We start from the raw sequence: 23,370 nt of genomic DNA, 5'->3' as shown, positions 1-23,370 counted from the left end.
CCTAAATGCCCAGTTTGCATTTAGGAAATGCTTGGTACATGTGCTGAGTGAATTACAAATTACGACTTCCCTATTTGAAGTCACAATTTGAGTTCATCGCAAAAAAAATGGAATTACCTAAAATGCACTTTCAAAGCCTTCCATACATCTTGAAAGGCTATTTTGCATTGACAAATGGTCAAATTTTGCAATTCGCACCATTTGCAAATGCGAAATAGGTTAATACATGTAGCACTATATGTTCTCTGATTGCATTACATCTTATCACCATAGGTGCTTGAGTTGTATAAGCCTGTCGCACATAACTTGTCACCCTATTCTCTTTTGGTGGGGGTTGACAAGGCATATTGTAAAGCATGCACCTTTCTCCATGGTACATAGACAACTTTACATTGAACATTTGTATTGTAACAGGTATATATTAAATATGAGGTGCTTAACATAGCACATTGTGGTGCAGTTGAGACTATTACAGAAACCAGGATATGGTTAGGGGAGAAACGGTGAGACTATATAATTGAGACAATACTAAACTTCGCTCTAGTTTTAAACATGCATATACATATATATGTTTACATGTATATATATGTGTGTGTCTCTGTTTTTTTTAACCATTTTTGTAATATTTTACAGATCTGAACGAACATAGAAATGAGAAATGAACGTTCAGTATAATACAAGATTACATGCATTCAAAATTGCATGACATATGCTTCGCATCAGATCAAATCCTTACAGAGTAACAGCACTTAAGGGTACCTAGAACCAACACATTTCAGTACAAATACATTGCATAATGGGCCTCAGTTTCCCCTGCCTTAAATGCTGATCTAGAATTTGAAAACCTCTGGTGAACCTCAAGTAGATTGACTCTTTCTTCCTTCGCAGGATTTGTTCTAGGACTGTCCCTTGGTGTCGTGTTCCAGTGTCTGTTTTGACATTCACTTGTTGCCCTTAGGGTTGTCTGTGCACCTTGTGGCTTTTTGTTTGCAGTCACGCTGTATCTCTTTCAATAATATGCCTGAAAAATATATTTGTGTACTTTAAAGTATGAAGCAGCAGCCTCTAGTCAGCCCGGTCTTTATTAACTTTCTTGTCTCTTAAAGTAGCCCTCATCGTATACTACAGCCAACTCTTCTATGTCTTTCTGGAAATTAGTTAGCTGTGATCAGAGTGGTTGAAGCCATAGAATGGGAATTCACTTTGTTTCAATACATCATTCGTAAAATGGTAAATGTATGCATCCTTCATCTTAGGTACTGGGACCAATCCTTGCATATATTTTCTATGGGTTAAGTTCAGCTTCCCCAGCCAGAAGCAAATTAGCCTGTACATCTCAGAATTCCATAGCCAGGTCATCTTTTTTTAAATCCCCATTGTCCCTATTGCATATAGGGCAAGTGTCTGAGTAACCGATCTATATTATACTTAGCACTTTCAGGGTCATATAAGTAAAAAACAAGATGTTGAATTGTGCTAGTTTGAATTATTTTCATTGCTAAATACTTGCTTGAGGTGTGTACAGGTCTCAGACCATTCCCCATCCGTCTGAGTCAACAGACACTGCTCAGCCTTGTAAACCTTCGCAGTCGATCGTTCCCCTCATGGCCAGTGTTAATCCCCTACCAATGTTGTTTCTTCGGGGCCTTTTTGGAACATAGTCCAGATCTTGGCTGTCCTAGCATTGTATATGCTGTAGTAAGTGGCTTCGCACACTCAGAAAACCTCTTCTGCTTCCCCAAGAGTCAGGAACTTACCATCATCGTAAGAGGTCTCCCATCATGTTAGAGCACTTGTTTTTTATCGGGCCTTATCCTGCTTATTTTTCTTTCTCCATAGTTACATTACACATGTTACAAGCAATTGTGCCACAATGACCCCTAACTGCATATGTCTAATAACTGATGCATGAAAATAAAACTGGGCCACACAGCTTTTGATTAGTTTTCATTCTAGTTATTATTTCACAAGAATCTTGACTAATAAAGGCTTCAAAGAGTTTTATTTTTTCGGCATGTTGTTCACATTTATCGCATTATATCCTTTAACACTTTTGACAGGAGGCAACCCCTCAGTAAATTAAGAATACCATCTGAAAAGAAAAATACCATATTTTTGTTATTTTAAGTAACTTAACCCTTGTAAGTTAGGTTTTATAAATCTACAAATTAGCTTGTGTGTTTTCATTTCAAATGTTCTGTTCATTAGTATTGTTGCCCTTGCATGATAACATTCTTTGTTTGAAATGAACATTTATAGAACCAGCCCTGCATTTTAAAATTCTGACTTTTCTATATTGTGTCCTATTTAGAATAGAAAATATAATTCACAGACCTCCTTATGAAGTAACCATATATGAAGATCTGTCGGTCAATCTTCCTTCCCTTCAAGAAATTCAGACTGCTTACAATCGGTTCAAACAACTATTTTATATTGGTAAACATATATTTATTTTGTTTTAAATTGTGTCTGTGTATTTCTTTTGTCGAAGTAGAGAAATATGAAAAATGGGTGCATTGAAAAAAGAAAGTTTTATTTGTCCACTTTTTGATCATGGAGGAGCGCTTCTTCTCAACTTTGCCGCTTTGCCCTCTGGACTGATGTACTTTTCTTAACTTGACCATTGTGCTGTACCCCGTGATCCAAACTAACTGTTAAGATTTAGTATTCAAGTAATGTTAAGCTGTTTCCAAAAGTCTGTGATGGTACATTATTTCTAATGTGACTAATTTTGGTCATCCAATACATTCATAAGTTGGAGTGTTTAGATCGGCGGATACCTGGCAAGAAGGTCATCGCCTTACATCCGCAATAAAACCCTATGGCACACTGCATCTAAGTACTCACACTCACTTCCTGGCTCCCTAACACACTGATCAACCAAAATAACCTTATTATCTAAGTTGACTCAGGGCTTAACTCTAATGCTATCTAATGCTAATGATCTGTCCTATGCTGCCCACCAACTCATTCCAACTGTACTCAGGAGACCTCCCCTGCTTACTGCATGCTCGTTCTCCAAATACAGACTTGACAAACTTGGTCATTTCCATTCCAAAATACGGTATTTAGTCATTGAGTATTTGGATAACTGTGCCCGAATCTGGGCCAAAGCAGTCCTTCATGCCCTATCCAAGCTTCATTGTAGCAGCCTATAAATCTCTTTTGCTACAATGTAAATTTGCCCGTATGAACAATGGTACTTACAGACAGTCCTCCTCATCTCTTCGCACTCTCATATACATCATCATCATAAAACGTTATTCAAATCTTTTTTTATTCATAAAAGTACAGTGTAAAACTAATTTTCAATAGGATATATAATAATATAATTCATTATATTGTATTTAAAATGACATATTACATTAAAATCTTCTTCAGTACACGTTACTTTGTTATCCCAGTTAATATTGTTACTTTTCGGCCAAGGGCCATCCTTCATTCAGTTTCATAAACTAAATGGGTTAAAAGTATAAGGGATTTCCTTCTTTGTATGGCCTGGGTTTAAATAAATAATTTCGTTGTAATAAAAATTGGACATAAAATGTTTTTTCTAATATCTTGGTAAAACTTACAAACCAGCATAAACTGAATTGGAAATCCATTAGAGTTTCCCTGTGCAGGTTCGTATCCTGCAGACTACACTCTCATATACAACCATGCAATGTTAGAACTCCACCAACTCATCAGTGGCTCCACATACTCCACTTGATACTCAACATAATCGTTTTGCTTCATGTCCCTATCAAAAGGACTCCTCCAGTTGATGTGGCCTGAGCAGACCCCGACCACTTTCTCCTTCCTCAATCTCCATCACATTTGCAGCTACACACAACCCTCGTCCGTAGTCATCCCATCAATATTTCTGACCTTGCATCTGTCCTAATGTCAAAACGTACTTCAATCACACACGACTAGTCAGCAGCCAACAAACACTCAAACAATAGGTAATTCTGTCTCTCAACTGATTTTTCCCAATATAACCCTCCCAGTGACTTACAAAAAATGGTAAACGAAGATTGTTCTCAATGCCATTTGTAGTTGCGGGTGTGACACCATTTGTAATGTCATGAGTAGTGTATTTTTGGATGTTGTAGACACTGTTCAACTATCCAGGATTTTTTTTTAAATTACATCAATTGATTGCTTCCAACAAAACATTAACTGAAGCTTAACTTACCTCCGCTTCACTAATGTATTTTGAGTGAATTTCAGAAGCTTTTTAATGTATCTACCTTGTCCCTGGACTCTCACAACACACTGTGTACACTCATAAGCTGCACAGAGAAGGCAGTGTAGTCAATGCAGTATCTTTGGCCACAGCTATGGAAACGTTCATGCGCATACAGATCTACTGCACAAGGCCTTCAGATGAGCGCTAGACTTATGACCCACTACTTTATACTCTGCAGCTCATTCCACAGAGCAACTAAGTTTTATACAGAAAATAGGCAACATTCAGGGAAGGGGTGCAAAGTGTCCCAGAACCTCCTGTGCCTCAATTCTTCACAGGAGGGCGAAGATCACAAGCAAGTCCTTACATTATGAAACTTTCTTTCTGGGAACATAAGTTCTTACCGATTTAGCTCTGAGTTCATGCATGCTTCCCTCCATAAGCCCAGGTCATTGATAGTCTCACTACACATTAGTGACTCTGGTGGTAATCCACTATGGAGCACAGTCTCCTATTCTAAGTGCTTTCTATGTCTTTCCCAGCTTGACAAGTCTTTCTACTTCGTTACTCCTCTGGGAACCCCCTCAAATCAAGTTCCCTCTCAGTACACGAGGATATTGATAGTAGAAATATACCAATTAGGTAAGCAAGTGTCTCGTACAAAAGCAGCAGAAGAGGTCAGCTTCTCCAGTATTTGAACGTTATCTGTCTCCTCACCAAAGCACAAGAAAGATAGAAAGAAGTGGTGGCCATCTACATGGGTGTGTCTTGTTGGAAGATATTTCTTCTGCTGGAGCAGTGCCAAGGTCATCGGTACATGCTCTGTGTCTGATTTGGGAGGCGCTGGAGATTCCTTTAAGTACTCAGCCCAATTCATACCTCTGGACTAAGGTGCAATCCAGAGGTCGGATAGATGCTCAAATCATTAAGTCTTTAGAAGGTTCTGTCCAAGGTGGACGCAATGGACACTTTCGATCCTTCAGACAGCTTGGCATTGCCTTGGAACATCACTTCTGCAATGCGTCATTAATGTGCACTGTATCTTCCAAATTGCTGTTCTCTCCCGGTTTAAGACTCTGGTATAGTGCTAAATTGTAGGGCAGGAAAGTGCTTTGGCTTCTTCATTTCAAGCTCCACATACCCTGCCTGTACCACACCTGTACCAGGACAGATTTCTGCCCTTTCTCCTATGCACCCATGTTACTGGATAGATGTACGGTTGCCCTTTTCAGTCTTTTTGCTTTTCTCATTTTGATGCTGATTGTTTTGTTAGCATTCCTGCTTCTTCTAGCCTTATTACTTTTTCTAGCACTACTGATACATATCCAGATCCCTCTGTGTGCCCACTTTCGGACACTTCAGCTGGACAGTTGGCCACAAGCATGCTCTCGCTGCTCATATGCTAAGCCTCCTCCTCTTAAGATTCAGCACTTGATTTTCCCTGAGACACATCACAATGCACGCTAGCTGCAAGTACAAATATTTGCCTCATGCCATTCGATACTCACTGGTCATATTGAAAGCCCTTTAAGCTCTGTCCATTGTGATACTGGTACCCCCACCAAATCACAAGGGAACGTGTGCATTCGTGGCAATCTGACTATTCACAGACGACGAGCCCCAAATCCTAAAGTAGTCTTAGAAAGGCTTGAAGAAGCCACCCTCCGAGCCATCCAACTTAGTCTCTGTAAAATAATTACCCTGCAACTAAGGACAATCCCATATTTGTTTTCTATAGACTCTCAGCTCGGTCCACAGTGGTGATGGAGTATAGTATATAGTTCTTTCAAATTGAGAAGAAATCAAAATGTCTTGAGTTCTAGAGAAAACAACTCTATCAGTGTAATGCTTACGCTGAGGCAAGTGAATTCTAATCCCCACACCAACAAAAGCTGTCAGACTACAGTTATTTTCAATCAGTGAAGCTTTGTATTATTTTATTATGAGAGTGACTTTTTGTGCCATGGCTTTGGCAGCTGCCTTATCTTTCTTGACTTGTGCATCTCAAAGAAGGCAGCAAATCACTCATGTTATCAGATCTCAAGCGTCCAAGACGTCACAATGTTTTCCTTGGGTCTCCGCTATTATCCTCGCCACCACCGCAGCCACTCTTGGATCCATATCACCACAATTAAATGGGTCTCTTTGGTTCTATAGAATGGCTGTGCTTGCACAGCTTCCTCAGTAATTCCATTCCGAGCACCCCAGCCTCTTTGAGCATCTCAGAAATTTTGGTCAGATCCACCCACTCCTGCTTTTAAGAGCAAACATGCTGATCCCAGCATTCAAAAAGAGCCAGAGATAATATTCCAAAAGTTTCTTTGTAAGCTAAATGGACAGAGAGCTTTGCTTTATCACATCATTACCATTTAATCGCACTATGCGAAAGTTCAGAACGGTCACCTCGGCTCAGGTGCTGACAACCCTCCAAAGTGATGACTGTGCTCTTGGCCGCGCAGGTCTGCTGTGTCTATGTTGGGCACTGGGTCGGTTACAGAGATGTCAAGGAGCATGAGCAGTTCAGAAGAAAACATTTTCTGATAGATACATCTGCCAGTGGATTCCTCACCTTGTGAATATCCCCCTGCGTCGGCGTTCGGAAAATTCTTTTGTAGCACGCCGGCGTGGACGACGTCATAGGCGCATGGCATCGCGCGCGACTCCGACTGACATCACCGACTCCTTATTAGGCCTAAGTCGGCATGATGACATCAGTTCCCTTTTTTCCGCGTCGTCGACGCTAACGGTTTCTTGGGATCTTCCTTTGTGCCGATAGTAACTTTGTTACTGTTGTGATTTCCTGTATCTGTTGGAGTGCTATCTTCCGTCGAGATGATATCGAAGAAGACAGGATTTAAGCCATGCGATTCGTGTGCCAGGATGATGTCCAATACTGATCCTCATGGTGACTGTTTGTGGTGTCTGGGCTCGGATCACGACGTCAAGGGTTGTCGTTCCTGTTCGAAGATGAACCCAAAGGCTCTTCGAGAACAAGAGGCGAAACTCCTTCTTGCCAAAATTAAGGATAAGGATACCGAGAGGACTTAGAGGTCAAGATCATGACGCTCGAGGTCGCAGTCGAGGTCTAGGTCTCGGTCGGAGTCGGCTTTGGGGCATGCTTCGGGTTCCTCGAAGAAAAAGCATAAGAGGAAGAAGCACAGTCCGAGACACCATTCCGACAGGGAGTCGGTTTAGAGAAAGAAGTCATCTTCTCGAAGACATCATAAAGGCATAATATCTCCCTCTCCATCTCGTAAGCCTGAAGGTGAGGCCTCGCCTTTACAGTCTAGGGAGCCAACACCGAATCCGGAATCGAATCCGTCTCCGGATCGGTACCAGTCTTCGGTACATGAGGAAGAGGAAATTGAAGCTCCTCCGGTTTTGGCGACTCTGGTACACCAACCCAAGGAACATGAGGAGTCGAATCCGGTACAGCCTCCTCAGGGGCAGCCAGTGGGTTCGTACCCTCAGTTTCCTGGTCCAGGTCAGGACCCTTTGCATTTTCTAAACGCCATGTATGGCGTATATGCGAGAGCAATGTACCCCTCTGGTGCATTGGCTGGTCCCATGGTTCCATTGTCATATAATCTGGGTGTGCTTCAAGTTTATGCTCCAGCGCCTTTCTTGCCGTTTATGCTGAGCCGATTCCACCATAGCATAGCTCGGCGCCACCGAGGTCATCGACTCCATACACAGCGATGCCGGCTCCAGAGCGACCTCCGGATCAAAATCGAGGTTCAACGCCGGTTCCAGCTTCTCATTCAAAGGCGGCTCCAGCTCCTCATTCGACGCCGGCCCGACTCCGTCGGAGTCGTTACCGGATTCGGCGACGTCGGTTCGGATGGAGTGGTCGAGGCGTAGAGCACAGCGCCTTATGGAGGAAAGGAATTATGGGGAACCTGAGGTTGAAGAAGGCGAACTTCAGGATCAGGAGGATTACTTTGAAGAGTTGCAGGATGCAAGTGGTCTGGAACTTTCACCGGAATGGGAGTTGCCCACTGTTTCTGATACTCCTTCTAAGGATGTGGCTCCTTACCATGTGGTGATTAAGAAAGCTGCAGAACTCTTAAATTTGACTTTACCATCTGTGGAGTACAAGTCTAACATCCTTACTGAGGTTCTCCATCCTCTTTGACTGAGCCAACTCTTCCATTTACTGAGGCTCTAACTGAACCTATATTGGAAGTCTGGAATAGGCCTCTTACTGCTCCTGCGGTGTCAAAATCAGTTGCAAGACGCTATAGAGTGGCACCTGGAGATCCTGAATTCATGTCCACTCATCCTTTACCAGAGAGTTTGGTTGTTCAGGCTTCTTGCTCAAAGAGATCGGCAGGTGCTTTTCCCCAGGTTTCTGGAGATAAAGACTCTAAAAAGCAAGATCAAAATGCGAAAAAGGTGTTTTCGTCAAGTAGTATGGCCCTAAAATCGACGAATGCTACTTGTCTGCTAGGCAGATATGTTCATGCTTTGATGGACACAGTGAAGCAGCTATCATCTAAGCTTCCTGAGGAGGATAGGAAGAGCTTTAGTGAGGTGGTATCTGACACGCAGGCTGCAGCTTGTCAGGTCATACAAAGTGGTATGGACACGGCGGATTCAGTGGCTAGTATCATGGGGTCTTCGATTGCCACTAGAAAAGCTGCTTGGTTAAAGACTTCCGAGTTTTCAGCTGATGTTCAGGCTGCTCTGATGGATTTGCCTTTTGATGGCACAGGCCTTTTCGGAAAGAAAGCTGATGCTGCTTTGGAAAGGTTTAAAGATAGCAGAGCGACAGCGAGATCTTTGGGTCTGCAGACAAGAGGTTCTTTCACCAAGAAGTTCAAGGGTTTTGGAAGGTCTACTTTTCGTACCTATAAGCAGAACCAACAGCAGCAACAAAATCCTTTGTACAAGTCCTACAGGGGTAGACAAAGGGGTCGTCCTCGTGGACGTCAAGCTTCTTCCTCCTCCTCCTCTACTACCTCCTCTAAATACCCACCCCCACCTACAACAGTAAAGCAGCCCTAGATCTGCCATTCAGGATCATGTGGGTCCTGTAGGGGGTCGGCTTACTTATTTTCTATGGGATTGGTAATCTGTTACATCAGATCTTTGGGTTCTCAATCTCGTAGAGAATGGGTATGCTCTTCCCTTTTGGGAATTCCCTCCCAATTACCCTCCTTGCCAGGGTTTTTGCTCGGAGGACCACCTGTTGCTCCTTCAGGAAGAGGTGCAAGTACTGTTCAAAAAGGGTGCGATAGAGGTGGTTCCAGAGCAGAAAAGAGGTCAGGGGTGCTACTCCCGGTATTTCCTGATCCCCCAAGAAGGATGGCAGGCTTCGTCCAATCCTGGATCTCATGATCTTGAACCTTTACCTGAAGCAGGAAAAGTACAAGATGCTCACCCTTACACAGGTTCCTCAGGCGCTGCTGGAAGAGGACTGGATGGTGTCGATTGACTTACAAGATGCGTATTTTCACATCCCAATCCTGAAGTCACACAGGAAGTATCTCCGTTTTACGGTGGGTTCGCAACACTACCAGTTTGCGGTCCTTCCGTTTGGTCTTACTACTGCATCTTCACCAAGGTGATGGCTGTGGTGGCTGCACATCTCAGAAGGTCAGGGATTCCGGTATTCCCTTTTTTGGACGACTGGCTGATCAAAGCAGAGTCTCCAGAGATAGTGCTCCATCATCTGCAAGAGACAACTCAGTTGTTACACAGGTTGGGTTTTTAGATAAATGTACCCAAATCTCACTTGGTGCCCTCCCAACACAACCTGTTCATAGGTGCGGTACTGGACACAACTGTATGTCGTGCATTCCCTCCGCCTCAAAGGATTCACGACATACAGGAAATGATTCCTTTATTTTACAATGGAGCGGTTGTTCCAGTCCTGAAGGTCCTTCGTCTGCTCGGTCTGATGGCTTCTTACATTCTGTTGGGCAACCATGCATGCTGGCACATGAGGGCACTCCAGTGGTGCCTCCGCAGGCAGTGGTACCAACACCAAGGAGATCTCAGGGAGTTTGTGAGGATCTCCAGAGAAGCTGCGGCGGATCTATCTTGGTGGAGTGTGGAGGGCAATCTGTCTCAAGGAAAGCCTTTTCAGACTCCTCCATCGGTGGCCACAGTGATATCGGATGCATCCACTCTAGGGTGGAGGGCTCATCTGGGGGATGTGGAGGTCAAGGCGCTTTGGTCTCCAGAGGAAAGGATGCTTCACATCAACCTTCTAGAGTTGCGGGTAATTCGTCTAGCACTCGAGGCTTTCCTCCCTTCCCTTCCTTTCGCGGTCGGTCGGTTCAGGTCCTGACGGACAACACCACTGCGATGTGGTATATCAACACACAGGTCTCTGCAGAGAGGCGCTGCGTCTCTGGTCCGGGGTTCAGGACCATCAGATTTGTCTGATGGCAAATCACCTGGCCGGAGTTCGGAACGTACGTGCAGACAGTCTCAGTTGGCGGTTCTCAGCTGACCACGAGTGGAGGCTTCACCCAGAGGTGGTTCGTCACATCTTCCGGACGTGGGGAACTCCTCAGGTGGATCTGTTCGCCACTCACGAGAATGCTCACTGCCAGTCATTCTGCAGCCTCCAGTGTCCGATGCAGGGAGCCTTGGGGGACGCGTTTCAGTTGAGTTGGGACTCACGCTCCTTTACACGTTTCCTCCCATTCCCTTGATTCCTCGGGTTCTGCGGAAGATTCGTCAAGACCGGGCCAAAGTTATATTGATCGCCCCGGATTGGCCAAGAAGGGTGTGGTACACAGATCTTCTCCACCTCTCCTCGTGCCCGCCGCTCCATCTCCCTCACAGGGCTCTCTCTCAGATGGAGGGGCAGGTTCTACACCCCCACCTCCAGACCTTACACCTTCATGCTGGAGATTGAACGGGGCAGTCTGAATTCCTTTTCTCTCCCGCACAATGTGGTGGATGTCATTTTATCGGCCAGGCGTGACTCCACTAAATCCATTTATTCTTATAGATGGTCCAAATTTGTTGTTTAGTGCGGAGAGAAGTTCATAGATCCTTTGAGGGCTCGTTTGTCAGATATACTTCTTTTTGCACTTTCTTTAGCGCAGCAAGGGTTTGCTGTGGCAACAGTTAAGGGCTATCTTTCGGTATTGTCGGCTTTTCTCTGCCTGCCGGATCAGCCGTCCTTGTTTAAATCTCCTATTGTTTTGAGATTTTTGAAGGGGCTTACAAATAAGTTTCCCCCTACTCCCTTTATTGTGCCTCAATGGGACTTTAATCTAGTGCTTACTTATCTAATGGGTTCTCCTTTCGAACCTCTGCATAATTGTCCCTTGAGGTTGTTGTCTTTTAAGACTGTTTTCCTAGTTACAATTACCTCGGCAAGGAGGGTAAGTGAGCTTCAAGCTCTTAGTTCAAAGCCCCCGTTCTTGACCATTCATGCTGAACGAATGGTTCTTAGGACCAGGGCTGCTTTTCTGCCTAAGGTGGTGACTTCCTTCCATCTGGGACAGTCTATTACCCTTCCTACCTTCTATCCTCCCCCTCACTCTTCCAAGGAGGAGGAGCGGCTTCACCGTTTGGACCCTAAAAGGGCGGTGAGTTTCTATCTTGATAGGACAAAGGACTATCGAGTGGATGACCAGCTGTTTGTTGGATTTGCTGGCTGCAGAAAAGGAAGAGCTGTGCACAAGCGCACACTTTCGAGATGGATAATACTATGCATCAAGATCTGCTACGCCCTGGCTGGTAAGGAGCCTCCTGAGGGTATAAGAGCTCATTCTACTAGAGCAAAGTCTTCCTCATCTGCTTTGTCTAGAGGTGTACCTGTCGAGGATATTTGCAGGTCCGCGACTTGGGCCTCTCTCCACACTTTCGCGAAGCATTACTGCTTAGATGCCGAGGTGAGGAGGGACGGCTACTTTGCGCGTTCTGTCCTCCAGGATTTTCAGGTATAGGAGAGTGGACACCCTCCTCCGGGAGTCCGGGCTGCTGTGGGACTCTATTCACAAGGTGAGGAATCCACTGGCAGATGTATCTATCAGAAAACAAGTTACTTACCTTCGGTAACGCTTTTCCTGGTAGATACAGTATCTGCCTGTGGATTCCTCACTGACCCACCCGCCTCCCCGTTGTCCACTCTTCTATACCTGTATTTTATGTATATTTATATTTGTATATATATTCAATCAATCAATCAGTGACACTTGTAAAGCGCGCTACATACCCGTAGGGTCTCAAGGCGCTGGGGGGCAGGGGGTGCCGCTACTGCTCGAACAGCCAGGTCTTCAGCTTCTTCCTGAAGGAGAGGTGGTCTTGGGTCAGGCGCAGGTCGGACGGGAGGGAGTTCCAGGTCTTGGCGGCCAGGTAGGAGAAGGACCTTCCTCCTGTAGTTGCTCTTCGGATGCGGGGGACGGCGGCGAGGGCGTGGTTGGCTGAACGGAGGTGGCGTTTGGGAGCGTAGAAGTTGACTCGGCTGTTGAGGTAGCTCGGGCCTTGGTCGTGTAGGGCTTTGTGTGCGTGGGTGAGGAGGCGGAAGGTGATTCTCTTGTTGATGGGGAGCCAGTGAAGGTCTCTCAGATGTCCGGAGATGTGGCTGGATCGTGGGATGTCGAGGATGAGTCTGGCTGAGGCGTTTTGGATCCGCTGGAGTCTCTTCTGGAGCTTGGCGGTGGTCCCGGCGTAGAGGGCGTTGCCGTAGTCCAGTCGGCTGGTGACGAGGGCCTGGGTGACGGTCTTCCTGGTCTCTGTGGGGATCCACCAGAAGATCTTCCGTAGCATGCGTAGGATGTTGAAGCACGCCGAGGAGACGCTGTTGACTTGCCTGGTCATGGAGAGGGAGGAGTCCAGGATGAAGCCCAGGTTACGTGCATGGTCTGTCGGTTTGGGTTTTTCATACCTTGGCTAGGCACTATGTGTGTATTTTAGAATTGTATTTACTATGTGCACTGTATATGTGTATGTCTACTGTCATTGGTCCGTCAGGGTGCCTCGAAGGCACGGAAAAAAGGGTGGAACTGATGTCATCACGCCGACGTAGGCCTAATAAGGAGTCGGTGACGTCAGTCGGAGTTGCGCGCGATGCCATGCTCCTATGACATCGTCCACGCCGGTGTGCTACAAAAGAATTTTCCGAACGTTGCTGATGCAGGGGGGATATTCACAAGGGGAGGAATCCACAGGCAGAGACTGTATCTACCAGAAAAAGCGTTACCGGAGGCAAGTAACTTGTTCATTAAGAGAACAATAATTATTTTTAGATTGCAGAACTAGGTAGTGTAATCAGTGTAGTCTGTAATCAGGATAAGACCCCAATCTAATTACAAAGTCTCTTGAAGTGGTTACCTGGGGCAAGTGGAAAAGCACAATGATTGTTGATGTGCTGAAGTTTAGGCAATCAATCAATCAATCGAAGACATTTATAGAGCGCACTACTTACCCGGAGGGTCTCAAGGCGCTTGGGGGGGGGGGGGTGCTACTGCTCGAACAGCCAGGTCTTGAGCTTCTTCCTGAAGGAGAGGTGGTCTTGGGTCAGGCGCAGGTCGGTCAGGAGGGAGTTCCAGGTCTTGGCGGCCAGGTAGGAGAAGGACCTTCCTCCTGTTAACGTTCTTCGGATGCGGGGGACGGCGGCGAGGGCGTGACTGGTTGATCGGAGATGGTGTTTGGGAGCGTAGAAGTTGATGCGGTTGTTGAGGTAGCTCGGGCCTTGATCGTGTAGGGCTTTGTGTGCGTGGGTGAGGAGACGGAAGGTGATTCTCTTGTTGACGGGGAGCCAATGCAGGTCTCTCAGATGTCCGGAGATGTGGCTGTGTTGTGGGATGTCGAGGATGAGTCTGGCTGAGGTGTTCTGGATCCGCTTGGCGGTGGTTCCGGCGTAGAGGGCGTTGCCGTAGTCCAGTCGGCTGGTGACGAGGGCCTGGGTGACCGTCTTCCTGGTCTCGGTGGGGATCCACCGGAAGATCTTCCGTAGCATGCGCAGGATGTTGAAGCACGACGAGGAGACGGCGTTGACTTGTCTGGTCATGGAGAGGGAGGACTTCCGTCTTGTCCGAGTTCAGTTTCAGGCGGCTGGTCGTCATCCACTCGGCTACGTCTTTCATCCCTTCGTGAAGGTTGGCTCTGGCGGCGGCGGGGTCGTTGGTCAGGGAGAGGATCAGCTGGGTGTCGTCAGCGTAGGAGATGATGTTGAGGTTGTGTTGGCGTGCGATGGCCGCGAGGGGGCTCATGTAGACGTTAAAGAGGGTGGGGCTCAGCGAGGATCCTTGAGGGACGCCGCAGATGACTTCGGTGGCCTCTGACTTGTACGGTGGTAGGCGGACTCTCTGTGTTCTTCCGTCGAGGAAGGAGATGATCCATTCCAGTGCCTTCTCCTGGATTCCGACGTTGCTGAGGCGCTGCACAAGGGTGCGGTGGCAGACAGTGTCGAATGCCGCGGAGAGGTCTAGGAGGATGAGGGCCGCTGTTTCTCCGTTTTCCATCAGGGCTCAGATGTCATCGGTGGCAGCGATGAGGCAATATTCTAAGGCCCTCATTACGAGTGGCTTGAGTAAAGGGCCATTAATTTACCATCGCTGTAGTTACCTATACCGTGAGTACGGAGTACTGGGAAGTCAATACATTTGAGGCCGATTTCCCTGGCAATTCCTCATTGAGGCCCAGACTTTGACTACTTTCAGTAGCTGAAAACTCAAGGTGAAAGTAAAAATGTCCTAATTCTGATGGGGTAGGTTATTGTTTGCGACCAGCTTCATTGGAATTAAATAGACGCTGGGGTTTGTTTTTGTAATTGGAAACTCAATGCAAAAATGTCCTTTCTCTGGGCCCAGGGACTTACATAGGCTATTTGAAGTCCTCACCACAGCACATGCTGAATATTGTGATAGAACTCACAATCTTGGAGCAGGAGTTTGATACACCCTCTTGTAGCTGGTTTCTCTAGACATTCATTATCGTTGGGTACCGTCTAAGGAAAAGAAAAATAAGAGCCTGTGGCTAGAGGACTTAATGTTTTCTCTCTGTGGGCCTGATTAACTCAGGCATTTCTCTTGCATCTGTCTGTATTCCCTCTGCTTGTCTCCTCTTGTACTGCTACATTACACATTACATCGTTGAATCCACAACATCCTTTCCCATGTTTGGGGGCACCTGCTATTGTGCAGATGGCAAGGTAGATGATGATTGTATCCTCTTACTTTGTTTGGTTGTATGTCTTTGAAGTCCCACATAGTAGTGCATTGCTTCTTTTAGAGTGGAAATTGTTTGTGCCCTACTGTGCCTTCCTACTGCCCAGCCTGGAGCCCTGGATAGCTGGAGCTTGGGTTTACACGTCCTGTCCAAGTGGAAATTCAAACAAGAAAGTGTACACAACATTTTTCCAGGCCATTAGAATTTACACACAGCCAAAGGCTAATTTACGGTCCACTAGTTCTTCTCTTGGGTCCACAGTCCTTGGATCCCTATGATGCGGATTGATTGTCAAATAAGTGGAAAGATACACGTTTGCAGCATGTGCTGCTGTAGATGTCATGCTGTACACACTACAGCCATCTAATGTTGGGCTTCAATGCAGCACATTGTTTTTCTCCTAAGAAGAAGTTTTAGTTTTGGGGTAAAGTGTGCTGGCTCTCCTGACACTCCCACTGCATTAGCACCCAGGTTACACGTTAGAATGTTTTTTCGCCATTGTGTTAGGACATGTTTTACTCCCTCCACAACCACTGAGCACCATTACTCTCCGCTGGAAAATTGAATCACCTTCATCTACCAGCTAGTGGGCATTCAATAGCAAACATCTGAAATTCACCCAATATATTGTACGCGTCGAAGCCAGATCTCTTGATTAACCTGGGGCCACGTTGTAGAAGAATGACTTGTGTAGGGGTATTCTATATAAAACACACAATTAAAAGTTGGTATTAAGAGAATAGATGTAAGGCACATTTTCCACAATGCACTGCAAGTCCATACCTAGTCTCCATTTGCCAAGGAGTTTAAATGACTTGCTTCTGAATGGCGGCTCCTTCTGGGAGCCCTGATGACTCATAGGAGACTAGTGCAATCTATTTTTCTTCCCATCACTATGGCTCTCAAGATGAGCTGCCTCAAGGGTCCATATCTAAATCTGCACAAGCATCCTGGACTAGGAAAACACCTTGAGGTTTGGGTAGCAGACATAGAGAACTGGGCACAACACCCTTGGCTTAAATAAGAATTAGTTCTAGTGAAGAAAATCGTTCTGCCATGTAATGATCTCCAAAGGAGCGTTAGCTCCACGGCAAGGAATGGTACAGAGAGCACCATGCCTTTGCCGATGATCCACCTCCAAAAAAGCCTCACCAGTACCACTTGTCTTTCAGTGTTGAAACCAATGTTAAAGTGCTCACAAGAGAACTTTAAAGACCCTCTAAAATCTCAGTAATTGCAAAGTGGAGAAGAAATTCAAGCCTGCACCACAGGATCTTGTATTCACACAAGGCCACATACCCCCGGACTCAATTGTAGCCACACAAAAATATAAAGAGCCCTCTTGCATGGTACTGGCACCAGATAAAGAGAGTAAGCACAGCAGGAAAGCGCGTAACACTGAATGCTGCACCACAGTGCTATTTTGAAAACTCAATGGCTCTCCTGTCCAGGTATGACAGGTATCCTTGAGAAGAAGTGTAGAAACCTCCTGAACAGCCTCAAGAAATTAGTTTAGGAGCTCGTGCAGAAGGGGAAAATAGTTTATTCCAGTATTTGAGCTTTCATATGTTCCAATGCTTGTACCATTCCCTGTCGTCGGAATGGGAGTCCCCTATATACATAAAATAGCAATAGAAACCATTGCCAAAACAGAACCTAGGCCTAGGCCCATTCTTGTTTTGCAACATTCCACTTCTTTTTGTAAAAGAGAACAACAAAAGGGAACAACCTGTCGGATCAGCCTCACCCCTAAGAACCCTCCTGAGAGAAGCTCAGAACCTCAGATTTTCTACCACACGTTGTGCACGGGAGTCTCCACTGAGCTCTGCTCAGTTTTTTTCCTGTCAACTTTAATTCTACAGTTTTTTCAAGCAGTTTTTCTTCAACAACAACTTCAGGATGTCTGATAAGGAGAAGAAGGCCCTCTTTAAGCTTGTGCTAAGAAAAGATTATATGTGGAGGACAAGCACAAAGATTGTATTTACTGTCTGTACCCGGACCATAAGGCAGAAGACTGTGAAATATGATGCACTTTTTCTACGAAGACTCTGCAAGACCGTGAGGGGCGTCTTTTGACCTGGCTCCAGAAGCTAAAATCAAAGAAGCAACCATTCTCCTGTGACAGTGATGTGGCATCCTCGGCTACATCTTCCAGGAGGTCTGTGAAAAGGGGTAGAGCTTCTCCTTCACCTTCTGAAGAACGTCCTGGTAAGGCCTTAAAAAAGACCTCTCATAGGTCTGAAGGGCGTAATCCTGGTGAATCTCTTCACCGAGGTGTAAAGGAGAGGGAAGGACTGTCAAAAGGAGTAATATCTGAGCGGAAATCCAGTTCTGTTCCTCCAGGGGCTCCAAAGACCTTCAAAAAGCCCTCTTCACTATCTTCTGAGATAAAATCCGTGAAGATGATGTCAAAGAGGATGGCGACGAAGAGGGGGACAGCTACCACATCGAAGACGGCTGCGCTGACGACCTCCATTTCTTCGACAATGCTTTTATTGTCTTCGACGGTCCCATCGTAAAAAAAATGTATATCTTTCAGAATACGCCAAATTACGCCTGAGATTACTTCCCCCAGGAGGCTGACTCCTTTACCTTCTGCACTCCTCCTCGAAGAAGAGGGATCTGAAGAGCATGATGGACCGTTTGTCTATGCTAATAGCCCTACTCAATTGTCAGGACACAGATTCTGAGGGGGAATACGTGGAGTACGAGCAATATGATCCTTCCTCACAGTATCAAGAGAACTACCAGCAGGAGATGGTCTCTATCCCTTCCTGCTTACTAACCGACTTGCAAGCTATGCTTTTGGACTATAGGAGGAGATTCGCAACACAGCCTTCAGTTCCAGTTGTGGTGCCAGTTACTACTGTTCCTCCTACTCAGTCTGTTACCCCTCAAGTGCCCCCGCCTCAGCCAATGCTTGTAGCTCAGGATGCACCACCTGTTGTGCCTCCCGTTCAGGATAACACCTCTGATAACGACCAGGCCACCGTCACGATTCCAGATACAGAGTGGGATGACTCTCATTCCTGCTCCGGCTTCTCCTACGCCAGCACCTGTTGATTCCCCCCCTGCAGACATAGGGGGTTTCCATAATTTGATGGAAAGAGCCGCTAAAAGAACTGCCCATGCCCAGGGTGCAGTCTGAATGCTTTCTTTATGACTTTAAGGAGCCTTACAAGAAGTCGGTCCGACCAATACCTATTGTTGGTCATGTCTGGGGTGAAGGGTTAAAAGTGATGCAAAATCCAGCTGCGGTCATTTCAGTACTACCTCTCCTGGAGAAAAAGTATAAGGCTCCAGATGATAGCCCAGCCTGTTTGATCAGCCAACCTAAACTGGCCTCATCTCACAAGCTGCCCAGAGGAAGTCCAGGAATCCTTCTGCTCCTCTCATGACTACTCTGGATAAGGAGGTCACGCATCTTGATAATGCAGGCAACTGATTTTCACCTTTTCCCCCTATCTGGACCAGTTGCCGGAAGATGGGAAGAAGGAAGCTAAAAAGATTCTTCAAGAGGGCGAGATAACATCTGCGGAAGTCATTGACTATGCAATGGACATTGCAACGACTGCTGCTGGCGCGGCTGTCCGTCGGCAAGGCTGGCTGCGGGCTACTTGGTTCCGTCCTGAGGTCCACAACAAGATCTTGGATCTTCCATTTGAGGGGAAGCATGTGGATGATGCGCTCCAGGATATTAAAAAGGACACGAAAACCCAAAATCCTTAGGGACTCTGCAGTACCGCAAGGTTCCCTTCCGAGGGGCGAGAGGGAGAGGTAACACCACATACAGAGGAGGATACCAACAGCAGCGATTTTCCAAAAATGTGCTGATAACTGCTAGCCACTCTGATACAAGCATGGGAATCTATGAAAGTTCCAATACTGGAGTAAGAAAACAATTTACTTGCCTGTAACATTGGTTCTCCAGTATTGGAAACTTTCATAAATTCCCATGCGACCCACCCTCCTCCCCTGGGAAAGCTCAGCCTCTTCCATCTTCAGTGGGTGGTTACACAACGGCTACGAAAATCTGAGGTTCTGAGCTTCTCTCAGGAGGATTCTTAGGGGTGAGGCTGATCTGAATGGTTGTTAATTTTTTTGGTCTCTTTTACAAAAAGAGGTGGACAGGTTGCAAAACAAGAATGGGCCTAGGCCTAGGTTCTGTTTTGGTAATGGTTTCTATTGCTATTGTATTTATACCGGGTACTCCCATTCCGACGACTGGGAATGATACAATCATGGGAATCTATGAAAGTTTCCAATTTTGGAGAACCAAAGTTACAGGTAAGTAACTTTTCTTCTACTGCCATTGCATACCCATTTTGCAACATCAGTAGTGCAAGCAAGGTTTTTGTAAACCTCAGGCACCAACCATCAGCAAAAGGGGTATCAACCTCTAACTCCAGTAGCCCTTTGAGGAAGGTCAGTAACAGTTTAAACAAGTACAGTATCTAGAAATTGTCTTTAGAGTTAATGGCCATGCCAAGGGAAGAGGTGCAATAGGTCGAGGCGCCTCTACCTCCAAACAGTGACTTCATAGAACTACCTCCCCAATAATCCAACACCTTTTGGGAGACGTCTTCCTCAGGAGCAAGAGCTGACCTCTCACTAGTGAGTATGTTCCTTTTTAGCCCACGGTTATTCCTTAAAATTTCACACACCACCATCTTCCAACATTGCATCCCAATCCACAAGACCTTATCAAGCAGTATCACAAACTCTTGCTCTCTTACTTAAAATATTGATTGAATTTGTTCCAAAAAGTCAAATGGGGACAAAAGGCGTAGCAGACTTCAAGCAGTACTATTTTGTGACCTAAATCCTGATTGAGACGGATGCAGATCATCTACATGGTCACTTAGTCCGGTAATTAATTGTTAACCAATTTTCAAGGCTCTTGGAGAGAGTTAGGAGCAGGGAAATCCGACATTAATTTGCTAGAATATCTGGACTAGCTGATATTTTTTCAAAAGAGGTGTTGTGTATGCATGTTTATAGAGTACTGGCGCAAAGGCTGATTCCAAGGAGTTATTAAAAATGGCAATCAACACAGAATGAATAACTTCATTAGCTTGTCCTACCACTTTTGAAGGGCAAGGATCCATTTGTGATCCCAATATACACCTACTGATGGCTAGTTTGGATTGTTGCAGACTTCTTGGTTTAAGATTATGCATTGTGGAGTTGGATTTGGGGTATGTATTTGATGGTGGTGTCCAAAAGGAGCTGTTGAAAATTTAGGATCAAATTCAAATTACATTTTAACATAACTCTACTCATGGTAATACTATTGTATTGTATTTGTCACATTTGCAAAAGACAGGCCTTGCCTATTCATCAATACATATAAACTTAGCGAGAAGGCTCAAAACAGGTAATATCCCCTACACTATTGCCAATTCCTTCATGGGATCCTAACATTGTCTTTATTTGACTTATGGGGCCTCCTTTTGAGCACCTTCCTTTGTTCCAGCTTAAGTTCCCTTCATAGAAGATGGTTTTCCCTATAACTAGCACCTTCCTCCCTACATAGTGTAAATGAGCTATATGCATTGCTAAGCGAAGAGCTTTTTAAACAAGTCCATAATGACAAAGTTGTGCTTAGGAAACACCCTTCCTTCCTAATAAAAGTAGTGTCACTTTTTCATGTTAACTGGTCTGTTGTACTACATTTCTTCATTCCAAAGCCAACACCACTTTCAAGTGTTACTCTGCACGTTAGAAGAGCCATTATGGATTACATCGATTTTAATAAGTCTATGTGGAAAACAAAGTAACTTTTTTTGTGTTTGTCCAACCATAAATCAACACCATGTCAAAGGCAAGCCCCGCTGGGTGGATTGTATGATGCATTAAAATTCGGTACTCTCAATCAATCAATCAGGGGTTTGTAAAGCGCGCTACTCACCCGTGAGGGTCTCAAGGCTCTGAGCCGAATGTTCATTGTCAACCACTGCTAGAGCACGTTTTATTTTTCTAAAAGTGGCACAATGGCGTTTCTGGGTATTATTCCGCTGGCAGATACCTGTAGAAGAGCTACTTAGTGATCCATCAGCACGTTTACTATAAACACTACGTTGTGGACATCCATGCACTACAAGAAGTGCAACTCAGACAAACAATACTTAAAACATTGTTCCAGACATCTCCTGCTACTGCTTGTAAGCCACCGCAGTATGGGAACGAGTACTGCTTTTAAGCCTCTGCACAGCATGTGAACTGCAGTGGCACATATTTCAAACGGAAAATGTTACCTACCTGCAGCCCTGTAGGTTCACATTTACCTTTGCCACTTCACCTGATAGTCTCAACATTAGATGTTCCTATACCAGTTTTGTAGACCTCATAATGCTTCACAATCCAAAACCAACGTCTACCCCAGGAGAGGGACAAATGGGTTAAGGTGGAGCCGGTGTTTCGGTTCATTGTGGGTTTCAGGAAAGGTAGCACGGTTCACGTCAAAACAAACATTTCGTATTCATAGAAGAAAATTGCAACATTCGAGCCCAGCACTAGATGGCAGGACTCTTCTCAGCATGTAAATCTACAGCAGTACAAGCCGTAAATCAATTGTTACAGGTAAGTAACATTTTCTAATTGCATAGAACTCAATAACTTTCAAAAAGCCTACAACATTTCAAAATTCTTGAATGCTCAGTGTTGATGGTAGTCCCAATATGGCAGTTTGTCAATTATTTTAATTATAATTCTAAACAAAATATATTTTTTGTGCCTTTGGTTGGTAATATTATAGTGACCGTTCTGTATCGTGCTGATGAGTGAGTACTGCCTTTCACATAGATTGTAAATCGAAAATATAAATATAATTGGATTGTCTCTGTGACCAGATTCTCATTGTAAAACATTCAGTAATACCCTCTAAATTGTTTTACCCTACTTTTATAGATTTATGACATTAAAGAACCACAGTCCTCGGGGATTTTTTCAAAGTCTTTTGCAAGTAATTATTGATGTAAAAAAACCTGGTATTAAATATTCGCTTTATTAATTTATTCAACAGATAATCGCACAGACTATTGGGACTCCGATGTGAAATGGTTTTCTGCTCTCGAGAGCTGCAACTGGCTAGAAATAATTAGGTTTGTTTAAGACTGTGATTTGAGTCATTCATGTTTTAAGTACGTATATTGGCTGTCTAGGAATGTGGATAGACCTGTTTTGAACTGTTGAATAGTAGATTATACCTAAATGGATTTATTTTACAAACGTACTTTCAAAATATTTTGGTATAGGGTAGTTGAAGAAAACCTGTTGGTGTATGAGCTTCTGAACAGAGCCTGCAGTCTTGGGTATTCCCACATGCATCAATGCAGGGATCCAAGTTTGGCTCAAGTTATCTGTATTTATGTACAGCCCCTGGGAACAATCTTTGACATCTGATTAGATGGATAGGTTCCCTTTATGCCTCATTTTACTAAGATCTTACACACTGTAACATGTCAAATGGTTGCTACAGAGGTCTGTCAACAGGGCTTAAATTATAAAAAAAAAATAATTAAAAAAAGGCTGCCCCCATACCAACATGCTTTGCCTCAGTATTGGAGGTTGTTTTTCAGCCCTGTGTTCTCCCTTTCTTCAGTTTTGCCATATTTTCCTCTTCCTCCCACCTTTCCTACCTTTCTCTCCCGTGCTTTGGGTCAGGCACACATTATGTTAACTAATGCTACCTACATCGAAGTAACCAATAACGTTTCAAGCAGACTTACGATGGTACCAACTAAGTATCTCTGGGCCCTTTAGCGCAAACTCAAATGATGCTGCTAGCTGTTATTAAAGCTAGAAAAACCAGTACAGTAACTTAAGAACCAGCCTACCACCCAGTTACAAATTATAAAATAATGCTTCAAGTGTATTAAAGTCTATTAAATGTCCTCCTCCTTATGCTGTGTTTATTATACCACAGGCAGTGCCTGAAGAAGGCAATCGAGGTTTCTCAATACTTGGAAGTAGAAAATACAAATGTGGTCCTTAAAGGTAAGTGATAAGTAATACAATAACTAGAGATAAAAACATAAATGTCAGCCTTCTTGCCA

General features: G+C 44.8%; 1 protein-coding gene across 3 annotated transcripts in view; it reads left to right on the top strand.

Moving 5' to 3' along the window:
* Positions 1–23,370, top strand: part of MTMR12 (myotubularin related protein 12) — a 764,164-nt gene that overhangs the window by 557,465 nt on the left and 183,329 nt on the right. For all 3 annotated transcript variants that reach the window (XM_086960496.1, XM_086960495.1, XM_086960494.1), the window contains 3 exons: positions 2,312–2,436; positions 22,338–22,416; positions 23,241–23,311. In XM_086960496.1, coding sequence (XP_086816622.1) covers positions 2,312–2,436; positions 22,338–22,416; positions 23,241–23,311 — 275 coding nt within the window. The remainder of the gene's footprint in view (positions 1–2,311; positions 2,437–22,337; positions 22,417–23,240; positions 23,312–23,370) is intronic.

The sequence above is a fragment of the Lissotriton vulgaris genome, chromosome 3_1, assembly GCF_964263255.1.
Source record: "Lissotriton vulgaris chromosome 3_1, aLisVul1.2, whole genome shotgun sequence".
Classification (NCBI taxonomy): Eukaryota; Metazoa; Chordata; class Amphibia; order Caudata; family Salamandridae; genus Lissotriton; species Lissotriton vulgaris.
Note: the sequence above shows the minus strand (reverse complement) of the source record. Positions and strands in the feature narration are given on the sequence as shown.